General features: G+C 41.6%; 2 protein-coding genes across 2 annotated transcripts in view; both read left to right on the top strand.

Annotated features, from left to right (window-relative positions):
• LOC108789850 (presenilin-2-like) overlaps positions 1 to 10084 on the top strand; it is a 28905-nt gene extending 18821 nt beyond the window's left edge. The window contains exons 7-12 of the mRNA XM_018559977.1: positions 691 to 911; positions 3268 to 3366; positions 5600 to 5665; positions 6232 to 6342; positions 8619 to 8737; positions 9575 to 10084. Of these exons, the coding sequence (XP_018415479.1) occupies positions 691 to 911; positions 3268 to 3366; positions 5600 to 5665; positions 6232 to 6342; positions 8619 to 8737; positions 9575 to 9730 (772 nt within the window). The 3' untranslated portion in view covers positions 9731 to 10084. The remainder of the gene's footprint in view (positions 1 to 690; positions 912 to 3267; positions 3367 to 5599; positions 5666 to 6231; positions 6343 to 8618; positions 8738 to 9574) is intronic.
• A 6339-nt stretch (positions 10085 to 16423) lies between these two features.
• Positions 16424 to 16858, top strand: part of DPY30 (dpy-30, histone methyltransferase complex regulatory subunit) — a 4981-nt gene continuing 4546 nt past the window's right edge. The window contains exon 1 of the mRNA XM_018559969.1: positions 16424 to 16660. Within this exon, the coding sequence (XP_018415471.1) occupies positions 16424 to 16660 (237 nt within the window). The remainder of the gene's footprint in view (positions 16661 to 16858) is intronic.

Below are 16858 nucleotides of genomic sequence, written 5' to 3'. Positions count from 1 at the left end.
TCTCCAAAACTAAGGTGTATTGCTTGTAACTGCCATATTTATACAAAATCCATTTCTGTGGCCCTAAGCTGGCCATACATTGTAATATTTTCTTCGTTCAACCTGCGAGCTGAACGAAAAAAATATAACAGATTCCTCCATCAATGCTTACTAACTAGTAGTCCATCACTGGAGCCTTTTTTTAAAAATACGATTAACCGATTAATCGAACGTAATAATCGGCCAACTAATCGATTATGAAAATAATCGTTAGCTGCAGCCCTACTTACGAGCATTGATCGGGAAATCTCCTGCTGTTTGCATTGTATTCTGATGGCGGCCCCGCTGCTGTTAGAATACCCAAACAGAGCTGATAGCTCATTGGCTACTCGAAGATTTTCCAACCGGCTCCTTTGACCAGCTGATTGAGGGATTCTGGCCAAAAGGGTGCCATCAGCAGCACCCATTGTGCGCTTATCAGCCGGTTCATCAAGAGGAAGATAAAATGCTGCTAAGTGTTTTACATGTCCTTTTTTTATTAGCTAGCATCTGCCCAGTTAACGGGTGTAAGATAGAAGAGAGTGAAGAAAAAATGTTTGCAGTTTGTAAGGCATCTAACACATTAAACAATGTGCAGTACTGTGATTTTCTGGTAGGTTCTGTTTTTTTTTTTTACTAAAAATAATGTTTTTTCTTTCCTTTCTGTTTTAGAGAAGTTTTTAAAACCTACAATGTAGCGATGGACTATCCAACATTGATCATGATTATCTGGAATTTTGGAGCTGTGGGGATGATCTGTATTCATTGGAAAGGGCCTCTCCAGTTACAGCAGGCTTATCTTATCATGATCAGTGCTCTTATGGCTCTTGTGTTCATCAAGTATTTGCCTGAGTGGTCAGCCTGGGTAATACTGGCAGCAATATCTGTATACGGTACGTAACTTAAAGTGTATTTCCATTTTGTTAGCCAAGTTTTAGAAAACCCCTCTATATATTTGGTGTCTGTTCCCATTTGCACAGCATACCTAAACATAATAAAAAAAAAAAAAGATTCTTGCCTTTAGGTCTCATTCACAAGACTAACAGCCGGGCCATACAGATCCGTGCTGTGTGAACGGCCGGATCGGGTTGCTCCCGGGAAGGACAGTGGCTGCGTGTGATTGGTTGCAGCAGCCTGTTCTTCTCTATGGGAGTACGCGGCCGTATGCTCACCCGAACTGCTCGTCCGTGCGGGTGCGTGTGTCGGTACTCGTACGCAGACAGGATGGATCCTGTCTGCGACCGAGCAGGGACACCCGCACGGAGGTGCAGTTCGGGTGAGCGTACAGCTGCATACTCCCATAGAGAAGAAAAGGCTGCTACGTTCTATTACACGCAGCTCCTGTCCTTCCCAGGAGCGGCCCGATACGGCCGTGCACGCAGCACAGATCTATGGGCCCACTGTTAGTCGTGTGGATGAGGCCTTTAGTTGTTTGTTTGGAGGAGGCCTTTGTGCAGACTGCAAGCTACTCTGAACAGTTTAAAAGGGAGTCTGTCCCAAACGAAAGACTAGGGACATAAAGGTTTCCACTCAATACCATACAATGCATTTAGATCCTCTAACCGTTTGTTAGGACAGGCAGTGTTCAATGGAATTTGCCAACACAGTACAGACAGGGTTGATGATTGAAAACCTTAAAATCCATCCCCCTCCCCTTAACAGTTCAAGTAAAATGCACGTAAAAATAGAAGCAGCAATTTTTTTATTCTTGTTTTAAGTCATCCTATGTGAATGGGAACAAATATAAAGTAAATGTTATACCAATTTGGCTGTAAAAGTGGAGATACACTTTAAAAAAAAGAATGGCTTTATTTGTTATAAAGGGTGAAGAGTATTGCCATGCCAATCCTATTTAGCACTATTGGTTCATATCAAACCATAGATTCTCACTTGAATTCACAACAGAAAAAGCATGCTGCTCCCTTGTTCATTTGCTAAAATTGTGTTAAAAAGCTGTTCATAATGGGCACATTAGCATGGGTTATGAGGCTGGTTGTTAGTGCTTCTGTGTATGAGAAGAGTGCAATAACATCCATGACACACAGCATAGGTGATGACTGAATAAGCCAACAGAACAAACACATTGATGAACTCAATGCAAACAGCTAAACAAATAGGTGAAATATGTATAAGGTAGATCTTTCACCTTCTAAAGAATTTGTATTCTGCCCATCCAGTTCTGAGCTATACACAGCCAGGCCGATTACACCACTTTCTCTGTTACAGTTATAGACTGTACATGGGATACAGTTGTGCCATGTCTCCATCTGCAGCCTACTGATTGGGCAGTGAAGGAGCAGCAGGAGACTGATGAGATCGCCTCTCTGCTTACTCTTGTCTCTCCTGCTGCCAGCATGTTCCTTGTCAGCACATTTGCATGCAGCACTGTTGATTGGTAGCTCCCATTGCTTCACCTCCCCTTCTTAGTCTGTGTGCTGCTTTTGCAGGGAATTGCAAGAGGCTGATACCAAGTCAGGGTTTTAAAATAGATGCACTTAATAATAATGAAATGATTTCTTAATTGATGCCTAGCCGCGTTAATGTGAGTTTTTTTGTGATTTTATATCTGCCTGGATTTCAGCTTTAAAGCCCAACTCTAGCCAAATCTTTGTTACTGCTGATGATATTTTTTCACCCCTGTGTGTGAGGGGGTTTCACTTCCTGTTCTCTTTGGCACCCATCAGATAGACAGAAAGTGAGGAGAAATCTCCCAAACCAGGACATAGGAAGCAATGAAAAGTTGATGGGCTTCCTATTTATTCAAAATGTAACAAAGTTTTGCATAGAGTTGAGCTGTAAGTATAATAATTAAGTTGTTGAGACGTTATCAGTTTTATTTATAGAAATAAAACAGTATATTGTCATCAAAGACTTGGCCATTAAGAATGGCAGGGTGAAGTTAAATATAGAAACCTCATGTCATAAATCCCTAACACCTTCCTGCCGGTGTAACACACAAATGTACCAGCATGGGCGTTGGGCCTTAAATCTGGCTGTATGCATTTATGTGTCAGTCGGTCCGCTGTCCTTTGCCGAGAGGCTCCTAGTCGCTTCTTATGATGGGCTGGTGGGACAGGCTCCTGATCATGTGACCACTGTGACAGAGAATTCAAGCCATCACATGGGAAGCCTGCCTCTGCCTCCCGTTACTTAAAACCTCTTAAAGGGCCAGCGGTAGCTGGCACTAAGGGGGTTAATTGTTGCAATTCTCTCTGTAATCATATGCGTCTATTGTCTCTTTGCTGACAGATTTGCTAGCTGTATTATGCCCTAAGGGCCCTCTGAGGATGCTGGTGGAAACTGCCCAGGAAAGAAACGAGCCTATATTTCCAGCATTAATATATTCCTGTAAGTAAATAGTCTTTTGCATCGTTCTGTCATAGAAAGAATGTCGCTTAGAATTGCTGTAAAAGCAGGAAGTAAGTTACATCGTCCAGGACAGTTCTGAGTATTTCCTGAAAGATATATAGTTCCTGATGCTGGGTGTTTCTGCTAAACACTTTGATGTGTACAGTTGTGGAATATTTATGTTCCAATGTATAATAAAACAAATACCATGTCCTGGTCTCTCCCCAACTCTTCTGTTTCTGGGAACTGCAAAAGGCAAATGTAATACTTTTCTTTATAATTAGTGAGACAGTTGGGAGATATATTGTACAAAAAATATTTATTTCCAGCTGCAGCCAAGTTTACTTAGGCTTTTGGTTACGCAAATATATATATTTCATACATGTGTATAGCCAACGCTTCGTGTCGACTTACATTTTGGCTTCTTTGGACAAACTGTAATCGGAAAAACAAACTGCATGGAAAGATTTTGTAATATTGCTGTTTCTATGTTGAATATTTAGGTGGAGAACAGTGACAAAGGTATCTGAAGTTTTGCTTCTATTATCCTACCATCCAGATCAAAAAAACATTATGAATCCCTTATTCATGATCAACACGTATGCAGTCTATTTATTGTGAAATTACAAGGTCAACTCAGTTATCTTATTAACACAGATGAACAAAAATAGTATTTTTCTTAAATATCTATACCAACACCAGGCACATTGATAATTACATTTTTAAAGCATTTCTATTTTTTACAACTCCCATTTAATGAGTGTTTTCTTAAATATGTGTGTCTAAACCCCACCAAAGCAGCTGCTGGAATGTACAGATTTTGTTCCCCGTGGTCCCTATGTGTGTTGTAAAGTAGCCACCACTCCAAGTTCGCTCTTGTTAAGGACTGCAATCTCAGGTTTAGTTTACTAATTTGTATTGAAATTATAGTCCATCACAGGAGTGGGCTTGGAGTGGTGGCTACTTTACAACACACACAGGGACCATGGGGAACAGAAGTAGCCACCCTCCAGAAGGAAGGACAGTGTCAGCACAAATTCAGAGAAGATTTGAGGATCTACAGCTGAGTGATACACAAATAAGATATATTTTTATTAATAGTTAAGGTACTTGAATGCATTTTTAAGGTTTAAATCCTGAGTTTAGTGTCACTTTGAGACTTTAAAAAATGTAATTATTAATATGTGCCTGACTTAAGTTTGGACTTTAGCCGCTGGAATAGAGCATGGAGCTATTCACAGCAGTTCTTCTTCTGAAGAATTTACAGTCAGATGCACCCAGCCATTAATACCAGTCCCTCTTCTGAAGAGTTTCGGTCAGATGCACCTAACTATTTATATGTCAGATGTACCCAGCCATTCACACAAGTTTATCTTCTGAAGAGCTTACAGTCAGATGCACCCAGCCATTTATACCAGTCCCCCTTCTGAAGCGCTTACTGTCTCATAAACCTAGTCCTGTCACCCCAGTCCCTCTTACGAAGACTTTACTGTCAGATACACCTAAACATTAATATCAGTCCCTTTTCTGAAGAACTTAGTCAGATGCACCTAGTTATTGACACCACTCCCCCTTCTGAAGAGGCACCTAGTCATTCACTACCCCTTCTGAAGGGCTTACAGTCAGATGCACCTTGTCATTCACACCACTCCCCCTTCTGAAGAGGCACCTAGTAATTCACTCCACTATTCCCCCTTCTGAACAACTTACAGTCAGATGTATCTAGCCATTCACACCAGTTCCTCTTCTGAACAGTCAGATGTACCAACCATTTATACCAGTCTCTCTTCTGAAGAGCTTACAGGCAGATACACCTGGCACAGTTATATTTGTTAGAAACCTTTATAGGACCTTGCAGAGTAGCACATGGGCAGAAGCAGTTTCAAATACCAGTAACTTTTACTACTTGAAAGAAATTGAAGCACCAAGTGACAACTCTCACAAACTCAGGATTTTATAGAATGTTTTGAGGCAATTTAATCTACTGTCCTGGTGATATAAGGAAACTGTACGGGACTTCCTGATTTAGTAGCCATAACTAGGTTTTACAGCCACATTATGTCAATTGACCTATAATAGCCAAAGGTGAGGAATCCTCTCTAATGTACTTCTAATAGGAAAGGGAATTTAGCTTATGGAAAATATACTGCACTGTATATCTTTTCAAGGCTGTTTGTTTTACTTGAGTTCAACAAGTGAACTATGTTATTCTAACATTGTATTTATTTTAAAGCTGCCATGATGTGGACGGTAGGAATGGCAGATTCAGACTCAGATCGAGGAATAGATCAACATGCAGGTAACCACACAAAAAAATATCTTTATTAAAATTTAATTCAAGTCTAGTCATTAGCATTCGTGTGTTCTTACTAATAACTGGAGGCCACCTGTCGGATTTAAACCTGCCCTCAATATCTGAACCTGATTGGTGGCTGTGAGGAAATCACACTTGGGCTTCATTCACAGCTGTTAAAAAGGTGTGTTTAGAGATTCCTGAGCTCACTATCCCTGGATGCACGATTGATTCGTCCAGGGACAGTGATCTCTTCCTATCCACATGTAATCATATCACATACGGTGCCAGCCGCTATCACCCCATCATTAACTTGGACGGGTGACAGCTGCGGGCCCATTTGGGATTCCTGCTGCAGAAATTCGTTGGAATCTCTAAATGCACTTTTTTTTAACAGGTTTGAATGTAGGCTTATTCTTAGTAAAGATATGCTAATACAGGGGTGCCCATTAGGTAGATCGTGATCTACCAGTAGCTCTCAAAGCTGATGCTGGTAGATCACGAAGGGTGTGAATGGCGGCCCCTTTATTCCCTACATTCACTACTTATTTGTCTTGCTGTTATTTTAATAGAGGAAAGATCACAAAATGCCAACCATACGTCAGAAGCCGAAGAAGAAACTAGTGAGACCCTAATTCAAACACCCAGCCGCCGAACTGCACCTTCTGATGACGAAGAGGAGAGTAAGTGGCATAAACTTGGCATAAACCAAGAACAGAAGTCTGAACCGATAGTATTTCTTTGTTGTTTATATGTTTCGAAGCAAATACAAAATTAAGTTGTGAAAAAATAACAATAATGGGGAAGGAGACCTAAGCTAAAGTTTAACTTCACTTGCTATGTAGGAACTATTAAACAGTGAAGATGTCAAATATGTAAACAAATAAATCTGCGCTTCTGGAAAAATAAAATTTAGTAATAAATTAAATTAATTAAATTAATAAAGTAAGAATAAATGTGAATAGTTATACCCCAAGCTGCTCTGAAAAAGGTGGAACCTAGTATGATCAAAAGAAACAAAGCGCTAAAGGTAGCTGTATGAGCAAAAGAATAAGCTATAATTGATTCTGGCGAGGTCAGTATGGAAGCTAATATAAAAGTATAAAACAGGACTAGCTTCATAAACAAGTATAGATATAACCAGTCTAACCAAAATACAAAAATCAATTAGAACCACTAAAATTCATTCAGATGGAATAAATAAACGAACAATGTTTAAAACGTCAAAATCAGTGTCCAATGCTTAAAAAATCCAAGTGAAAGGTGGTTTCCATGTGCAAATATAAAAATGTGCAAAAAATAGCAGTGTACTTGAGATTGATCCAAACTGTCCCTCTCGGGTAACAGGTGAACGGTAAGTTCCGTGTGCAAATGTACAAATGTGCAAAAACAGCAATGTGCTTCGAATTGTTCCGAACTGTCCCTCTCGGGTGGGTACTCACCAGAGTGAAGTTGGTAGAAAACTTTTAGTGAGTGGTGCCGGGATTAGGTTTTAGCACAGGTGTATTCCCCGCGGGTCTCAGCAGCTGAAGCAGTTGATTTTCTCCTCTAAGCCGTTTGGCTATATCTCCCAGATGAGGAGTCCGGTTTTTTTGGGAAAAAATAATAATATACTTTGCCGTTTGTCCCGCAGGGTTTTTCAGAGATAAATAAAAGAGAAAGAAAGAACCTTCATTGCGCAGTATATAAAGCCATAAACTTTTATTCCAAAAATTGGCTTACAAGGCAAAAAAATATACCGACCAGCTAAAAACAGCACAGAGACAAACGTGAAGCTTCGTGTCTGGCTAAACTTAGCATCTACCCTCCTCGACGCGTTTCGTCATGTGACTTCCTCAGAAGGGGGGTGGATCCATGTTTATGAAGCTAGTCCTGTTTTATACTTTTATATTAGCTTCCATACTGACCTCGCCAGAATCAATTATAGCTTATTCTTTTGCTCATACAGCTACCTTTAGCGCTTTGTTTCTTTTGATCATACAAGATGTCAAATATGACTCAGGTTGTTAGTGCTGCCTGTGTCCCCAGCTGGGAAGATTAACCCTCTTTTATATGTGCTGGTGACCATTGCCGACCGGTACAGACAAAATTGTACTGTTGTCATCGAAACATTAGGTAAGGTTAAAACTTCCAATTGGTACACCTGTTTAGTGGCAACTGGATTTCCTCTCAAAGAGATTTCCTCTAATTCCTGGGACAGGACGTGAAAGGTCTCCCTAACAGTTAGAGCCAAAAATAGTAACAGGAGATCTAACCATTAATTTCAAAACTAGAAGATGGAAGAAAAAAACTAAACTTACTGGACCAATGTTACGACTATGGGGAATTGGATGTAATGGATGTGTCAGTTTACATCAGATTACCCCCGGTCCATCATGATCAGGTCCACCAAATAGAACTTTGTTCCTTCTGGCTTTCCAAACCTCGCGGGAGTCGGGTTTAGATTCAGGTGCCTACAGACTAACATTGAGCTTCCTATCAGATCAACCTGAAAAACTGACAGGCGTACCTGATCGGACAGTCTATCTGAACGGTCTCTAAGGCCTCATTCACACAGGGCGTGCTCCTCTGTACAACGTGAAGAGCCAGTTATTGATGCATGTGGGGCTGTGGGAAATGGCGTGCGGGCAGCTCATTTACCTTTGTGTAGAAGCAGGAGCTTTGCGCTGTTACGCGCTGCTTTCCACAGCTCCGAGTTCTGACGTATCCAGGTATGTGCTCCAGAAAGCAGTGTGTTACTTTGTGGAAATGTCCCATAAGGACATTCCATTCAACTCTATGCAGAGTGGTGTATCATTGCAACATGCTGCGTAAAAATACAGTATGTCCTACGTTTTGTAGGTTGAGGGTCACAGGTACAGATAAACATTTCCTACAATCAAAGATCATAGTGTGGTGTTCAGCACACATGCAGTGGACATTAGCTTCTTCTATCATTTTCTAATCATTTTTTCAACAGGGGGAGTAAAGCTCGGCCTTGGGGACTTCATTTTCTACAGCGTACTAGTGGGAAAAGCTGCAGCAACAGCTAGCGGAGACTGGAATACCACACTTGCCTGCTTTGTTGCTATTCTAATAGTAAGTACTGGAATCTTTATAATGGTGGGAGGGAGGGATGGCAGGAGGTTAGTGAAACAGTTAATACTTTACACAATAAGGCAGATTAAAGCCCAGGAATCCAGGGAAATATATCCAGCAGAACATTTCTCCAGTGTTTGCCCAATGTTCTTTGAAGGGTAGATGATCTGAACAACTCTTCATTAGAAACAATGTATCTGTTGGTCTGCCTCTCTCCGATTTGGTTCATGTGGCCTATCTTTCCATGGTTTCATAGCTATGCCATGTCAACTGTTATTTTCTTGGTTTATTCCCAGAAAATAACAGTGGCCAGTAAGGGCAATCTTTTTGGGCAGGTAAACTGCAGTTTGTGGAGATTATTTAAATCAGGGAAATGTAGACAACAGTAATGAAGTGAAACTTAAAGTGAGCTTTCATTTTTTTTTTGTACTTTGTCATTTCCTTCCTCCTATCTTTTACACATTTGCTAAAAAAAAAATGAATATTGTGTGACCTGTACATAGTTTAATATTGCTCATCCACTAGTTGCTTCTAGTAAGCCCACACCTGGAGAAGTAGCTCATTTTTATAGTCAAACCTTACCAATATTTAATAATGATCTGTTGTTTTTTTTTGTATTAGTTTGTGCCGTAACATTTTCTGTTTAAAACCTTGGACATAAAGAGCATGACAGATAAAGCGAAAGGCAGCGATTGGTGCAGCTAAAGAGCATTAGATACATAATATATACATTTTTAGGGGGACACAATTACAGAGACAATTACTTGTATCTTGTATATGTAACCGTGGTTTCCCCAGATATTTATGTATGTGATGTTTATTCATTTCTTCTCACAGGGACTATGTCTGACCCTTTTACTACTGGCAGTTTTCAAGAAAGCACTACCCGCACTACCAATTTCTATCACATTTGGCTTGGTATTTTATTTCTCTACAGATAACATTGTACGGCCTTTTATGGACACCTTGGCCTCACATCAGATGTATATATAGCAGAGTGATTTTTCCGAATAGACATTTTTTTGGAACCTGTGACCAGTATGTGTACATATGTGCTTTTACCTTTAGTGCCATATATATATATATTAATATATAAAAATAGCAGGGATAGTGTGCACAACACATGGTATTCGTAGGAACAAAACCAAAGTTTTAATTTGGTGTATCTTTATAGAAGAACATAAATGAGCTGTGTTTACAGAACAAGAAACCTTACAAGAGATTAATTTACATCTGCAATAAATCTAAACTGCACAGTTTGCTTAACGGCCAGTATCCCAAGTGATCTAATGTGTGTAGATGTACGTGTAGCAGAAGCACAAAACATAAAAACTTTCTTGTAAGGTGTTCCCATATAAAGTGCACCTATTTACTTCCTATGGATACATCAGTATGCAAAGAAGATACTCTGTGAGTCCTACAGAGGAATAGACACACCCAGACTTCACATTTCAATGTATTGTTGTGGGTTGCGTGGTTGACAGATCCAGACACAAGGCTTGTTCATTGAACACTGCATTATGAATAGTTTTGATAATCTCACATCTGCAGCATGATCTAGAACTAGGTCTCAGTATGCTGCTTAGGGCATGCTGAAGCTGTAAGTTCCTGTTTGGCATGGATATCTGTTTGGAGACCTTTAGGTATGATCACAAGTAGCAAAATCAATTAGAGCAAGAAAATCCATACAGCAGGACATCGAGCGCTTACAGACTTCATTGCGCTTTGCACTGCCTTAAATAAACTTAAATATCATTTTTCTGCCAGCATTAAGGACCCCGTCATTGTTGTATCAGAATTGGTTCAAAACACTTGGAAATGACACAGGGAAATATTAAGGCACGACTGCAAAAGTAATTACTGGTTTATTTATATTTTATTGCACATTTTCTAGGTGCAATATACTGTAGAGATACTTTATTTTGCCCATACTAATACATTTCTCAGAAAATAAAGTAAGCACAGAATTTATACATATATTTGTTCTAAATTGGCACAGTTCATGGTAGTGTATGTGACAATAAACTACTACGCTAAGACACTAAAGAAAGGAGGTCTTGGAATGATGTAAACGAATCCAATAATGTATATGGCCCCATTGTTCAAAGTGTGTTAGTGCAACAAATCCAGTGCAAGTTTCAATCTGATTGGTTGCAAGAGGAAACCAATCGTATTACTTTTAACAAAGAATGGATAATGACATAAAAGCACAACCAAATTGACTATATGTTCTTTGTACAATATCCAAGACTGTAAATGTACAAAAAAAAATACAGAATTAAAGTGTAAAAAGGAAAAAGTATGTATCAAGGAGAGAAAACGATAATGGTGAAACAAAGGATAAAAAGTCACCAAATGGTTGAACCCATAATAACCCTAAAGTTAGAAGGGTAAATGGTTAAAAAAAAAAACATACTGTACATTTTCAAGTAATGCCTCTAACATTGATATGACCTGAAATAGAAATATTTTTGAAACCATGGTAACATGAATTTAGTATGGCATCTTTATCTGGGCGTCCTTTGTAAAAATTGTTCTGGGTCATGTTTTATGTTTGAGGCTTTAGAGTAAAACTAAAGCCAAAACTTTTTATTTTGGTTTTGGATAGAGTAATGAAGGGTTATATCCACTGTCAGCTTTTTTGCCATCTGTGTCTCAATGGGGAGATTTCCCTTCACTCCATGTGCAATAAGCAAAACAGGAAGTGAGAAGAAATCACTCCAAAGTGAGGGAAATCCCCTGTGGTAAGGAGATATACAGTCTCCTTGTGAGAGCGCAAAAGTTTGTATTTTCTTTCACTTTCAGTGATAACGGTCACCAGGACAAGTAGAGAAGGTGAATCTCCCTAACAGGGACACAAGAGAGCAATAAAAAACAGACGTGTTCTCATCCCTCTCCACTCTATCCAAAACTAAAAAGAAAGTATTGGCTCCAGTCCAGTACCTTAAGACCCAAGCTGTATGCCCTAGAAATGTAGAGATCTACTTGACTCGCTTCAAAGATATTTTGTTATTTTCTATCTTTAAGGTATATTAATAAAAAAATAAAGGTTTGATTAGTAGCTCAATTTCTCTAGATCATTCATTCTTTCTTGACGGTGGCAGCAAGTCTTTTTTGTGGCTATGAACTACCTGTGTTAACAATTAGTCTTCTAGATTGCTATTGTTTGTTCTAGCTCACTGACTCTTTCATATTAGAGGCTCTTTTCAAGGACTTTCTTAGTGACCTTTTTTGTAAAGTGTTTAATCTATTATTGCCGATGGGAGTAATTTATATCTTGAGGGGACCTCTTTCATTATCAGGAGGCTAGGGATGCACAAATACCGATACTAGTATCAGTATCTGTGCAGATACCAAGTATTTGGGCAAGTACTCACCCAAATGCTCTGATACCTTCCCCGATACCGGAACTTCCGCTCAGAGGGAGATTTCGTCTGGCCGGCAGTGCCGCGAGGGAACATGGAGACAGCTCCCTGGCCAATCAGGAGGCCAAGCGGCGGTTACGGACTCGCCTCCCGGCTTCCTGATCAGCATTGAGCCAGCTGTTTGGCCGACTCGAAGCTGATTGGCTGGGGACCTGGCTTTCCGGCCAGTCAGCATCGATCCGGCTTCCCAGGCAATCAAGAAGCCGGGTGGCGGATAATGACACGCCCCCTGGCTTCCTGATTGCCCGGGAAGCTGGCTCCATGCTAACGGAAGTACCGGTATTGAAATATAAATATTGGTACTCTTACTCTATACCAAATAAAAAGTATCTGTGCATCCCTACAGTAGGCAATATGGAGTTACTGGGATCAAAAAGACTCTACTCCCAGTTATCTGTGAAATTTTTGTAGGTAACCTAGGAGGCGTAAATTTGTAATAGCCCTTGTACCAGCTATGTTGCTGTATTTCTAGCTATTGCACATTCTTCATCTAGCAAGTACATAACAAGAGTTGTTAAAATAGCAGTTCCTATGTGATGTTCATGAAAAAGCTTACCCATTGGCTAAGCATGCCCTTTATGCGAAAACTCAAAGACTGCTCAGTCTCCTCTACTTCCCCCTGCTCATAGGGCTGAAGGTGGAATCTCAGAACGGTGCTAGGTGTCCGGTCCACTTGGCCCCATTCACACTGAGCGATTTATCGCGTGGATATCCGTGCGATATCGCTCTCCAAAGCAAGTCAATGGAGCTGTGCTCGGGTCGCACGTCGCTACTGCAGGACCCTTTTTTTTTTGCGCGGATGTTGCGCGATTGCACTTGGTCCAATGCAATCATTTGCACGATAGCGCGCGGAAAACTGCGTGATATTGTGCAAAATGACCATTGCGCGACAAACGCGCGATTTGCAATCCGCTCAGTGTGAATGGGGCCCTATATTGCAGAAGTGCTGGACTGCTCGACAACAAGCAACCAGGAAGTACCCTGATCTTCTTGTGGTCGTCAGAAGGGAGGTTGTTGAATTTCCTGAATCATTAGGAAATTGGGATCCAAGGAGAAAGAATAAGATAGGACACATAGGGAATATTTATTATTGGTAAGTTAAACCCATATATGTAATATTTTAATATTGGGTTACTTGGATGTCAAAGTCTTTTTGTTTCAATAAGGATCTAAGGTTGTTAATGGTGTATCTCAAGGTTCATTGTAGGGACCTTCACTTGTTTCACCTGTTTATAAATTACAGTTGTGCTCATAAGTTTACATACCCTGGCAGAATGTATGATTTCCTGGCCATTTTTCAGAGAATATGAATGATAACACGAAAACCTTTCTGTCACTCATGGGTAGTGTTTGGCTGAAGCCATTTATTATCAATCAACTGTGTTTACTCTTTTCCAATCATAATGACAACAGAAACTACCCAAATGACCCTGATCAAAAGTTTACATACCCCAGTTCTTAATACGGTGTGTTGCCCCCTTTAACATCAATGACAGCTTGAAGTCTTTTGTGGTATGTGTGGATGAGGCTCTTTATCTTCTCAGATGGTAAAGCTGCCCAGTCGTCCTGGCAAAAAGCCTCCAGTTCCTGTAAATTCTTGGGTTGTCTTGCATGAACTGCACGCTTGAGATCTCCCCAGAGTGGCTCAATGATATTGAGGTCAGGAGACTGAGATGGCCACTCCAGAACCTTCACTTTATTCTGCTGTAGCCAATTACAGGTCGACTTGGCCTTGTGTTTAGGATCACGTGGACAGGCATAGCAGCTGAGGAGATTAGGGGTGGGTGGAGCCTGATGGGGAACTCTGGGAGACTAGTTCCCCATCATGTTCACCTCCCTTGTGATTGACAGTAGACAGCAGTGGGTAGATTCCATAGCACACGTCTATTCTGTCTGCTATCAATCACAAGGGTGGTGGACCTGATTGGAAACTAGTCTCTCAGCTTCTCCATCAGGCACCACCTATTACCGTTCACCCACGTCATTGGTTGCAAGTAGGCTGTTGGCTATGGAGCCGACAGCCTCCTAGCAACCAGTGACCCATCCTGGGCAACATTCAGCTACCAGGAGATTCCCTGGTTGACTACTGAATGTTAACAAAGGGGCGGGAACACTGGCTGACACATTTGCCCAGATATGGCTATTGCCATATTTGAGTAATGATGCTACAGGAATGAAAATACTGTACTGCATTTAATATGCTTTGAAGCCAGGTATGATGGGCCTTTATCTGCAAATGCAGCGTACTCTTCTTTTAAAAGTTGTACAGACTGACACTTCATTCAGCTCTATGCACTGCAGTGCGCTGAATTATTATCAATATTCTAACTAGTTTCTGAAAATGGGAGCTAACAATTATCCAACAGTGGGCCAATTCATGTGTAATTCAGCTGGCCTAGTCTATCTAATGGAGCCTTTCCCAACCAGGGTTACATTGATTCCTAGGGTTCCTCCAAAGGTTGCTAGGAGTTCCTTAATTTCTACTGCTCAGATATCTCTAAGGCCTTGGTTCTCAACTGGTGGGTTGTGACCCAAAAGTGGATCGTGACTCCGTATTCAGTGGGTCGCCACATGCCTTCCACTTCTCTAGGTGAGAGGCTCCTAAGCCTCCCCCTAGTGCAGCACTGTCAGTTCTCGTGCCAAGCAGCCATTCAAAATATGCAAGAGCGTCAGCTTCAGGTGGGGTGGGGTGGGATGGGACTATTGCCACGAGGGAGCAATGCATACATGCATTGCTTACAGCTCCCTCACGTGTCCTGTAGAGGTGCCTGGACCGGAGTGATGTCACTTTCTGGCTCCCGACACCTCTACAGGGTGCACAAGGGAGCTGTACAAGCAATGCACATATGAATGGAGCTTCTTCACAGCAGCCCAAACTGAACCCCAGGCTGAGGATCCACTCCAGACCACGTGCTCTGGTGTGGGATGTGTGTTGCGTTACCATTCATTTGAATGGCACCCCAAACACACCTCCCATCCAGAGTTCGATTGCCCACACCTGCATGCACGGTACCGCAATGCTATGCATTCCATTGCAGTGCGATCTGGGGCACGACTTGATGACCAAGGACAAATGTGGGTCCTGAGGTTACACTCAGGACCCTTGAGAACCACTGCTCTAAGGGGTGCAGTCTCACTTTCCACTGACCACCAAGGACAGGACACGACATTCTTCCCAATAACCACCTATATAAGGAGCATTCTTCCTACTTATCACCAATGTAAGAAGCATGCTTTTTCCTGACCACCAATATAAGGAACATTTTTGCCACTGATCACCGACGTAAGAAACATTCCAATCACTGACCGCCAGTGTATGGAACTTTCTGCCCACTGATTACCAATGTAAGGGACATTTATCTGACTGATCACCAATATAAGGCTGGGCACACACCTTACAACCATCGCAAGACTTCTGTCTTGCGATGGTTGTAAGGTACTTAAAAAAAAACGTACGATCTGCCTATCTTGCATAGGCAGATCGTACTTGCGATGATCACAAGACACGCCCCCTGAGAGGCGGGCATCCGATGACAGCAATGCCGAACGGGCAGTGTGCGCTTGCGCACACCAGCCCGTCTGGCTTTTATCTTACGAACATGCTACACACCCGCCGAACATCGTACGATGCTCGGCGGGTTTTGAAACATGTTCGTAAGTTTAAAGTCGTCGACCTTAAGGAACATTTTTCCCACTGGCCACCAATGAAATGAACATTCTTTCTAATGACCATCAAAGTAAGGATCATTCTTCCCACCAAAGTAAGGATCATTCTTCCCACCAAAGTAAGGATCATTCTTCCCAATGACCAACAATGTGAAGTGGTGTCAAATAAAGTTTGAGAAAGGCTAAACTAAGCTGTGCCTGAGGACTGAGTCATAACAGTCACAGTTTACACCAATCAGTCATAACATTATGACCACTGACAGGTGAAGTGAATAACATTGATTATCTTGTTACAATGGCACCTGGAAGTGGGTGGGATATATTGGGCAGCATGTAAACATTTTATCCCTAAAGTTGATGTGTTGGAAGCCAAAAAAATGGGCAAGCGTAAGGATGTGAGCAATTCGACAAGGACCAAATGGTGATGGCTAGGCGACTGGGTCAGAGCAACTCCAAAACCTCATTGTGAGATGTTCCAAGTCTGCAGTGGTCAGGACCTACCAAAGTAGCCCAAAGAAGGAAAATCGGTGCAGCAGTGACAGGTTGATGGACATCCAAGGTTCATTGCGTGCACTTGGAGAGCAAAGGCTGGCCCATGTATTCCGATCCAACAGAAAAGCTACTGCAGCTCACATTTCTGAAAAAGCTAATGCTGGTTCCGAAAGAAAGGTGCCTTAACGCACAACAAACATGTTACATCCACCAGCCTATCACAGCTCTTGTATCCCGAATATCCTACAACAAACATGGCACATCCACCAGCCTATCACAGCTCTTGTATCCCGAATATCCTACAACAAACATGACATATCCACCGCCTATCACAGCTCTTGTATCCCCAATATCCCACAACAAACATGGCATAACTAACAGCCTATCACGTGATTCGGCGCGTCTCCGCTATTGGCCAGGCGTTCGGCGCTGGTCATTTTGCTGCTGCCGGGCAGGAAGGCGGGGATTAGGAAGTGTACGATTCGGTTGCCATATCTCCGCGCAGCTTCCGGTGCACGCGTTGCGCTCCCCTGTCGTG

The sequence above is a fragment of the Nanorana parkeri genome, unplaced genomic scaffold (genome assembly GCF_000935625.1).
Source record: "Nanorana parkeri isolate BGI_ZX_2015 unplaced genomic scaffold, ASM93562v1 scaffold424, whole genome shotgun sequence".
Classification (NCBI taxonomy): domain Eukaryota; kingdom Metazoa; phylum Chordata; class Amphibia; order Anura; family Dicroglossidae; genus Nanorana; species Nanorana parkeri.
Note: the sequence above shows the minus strand (reverse complement) of the source record. Positions and strands in the feature narration are given on the sequence as shown.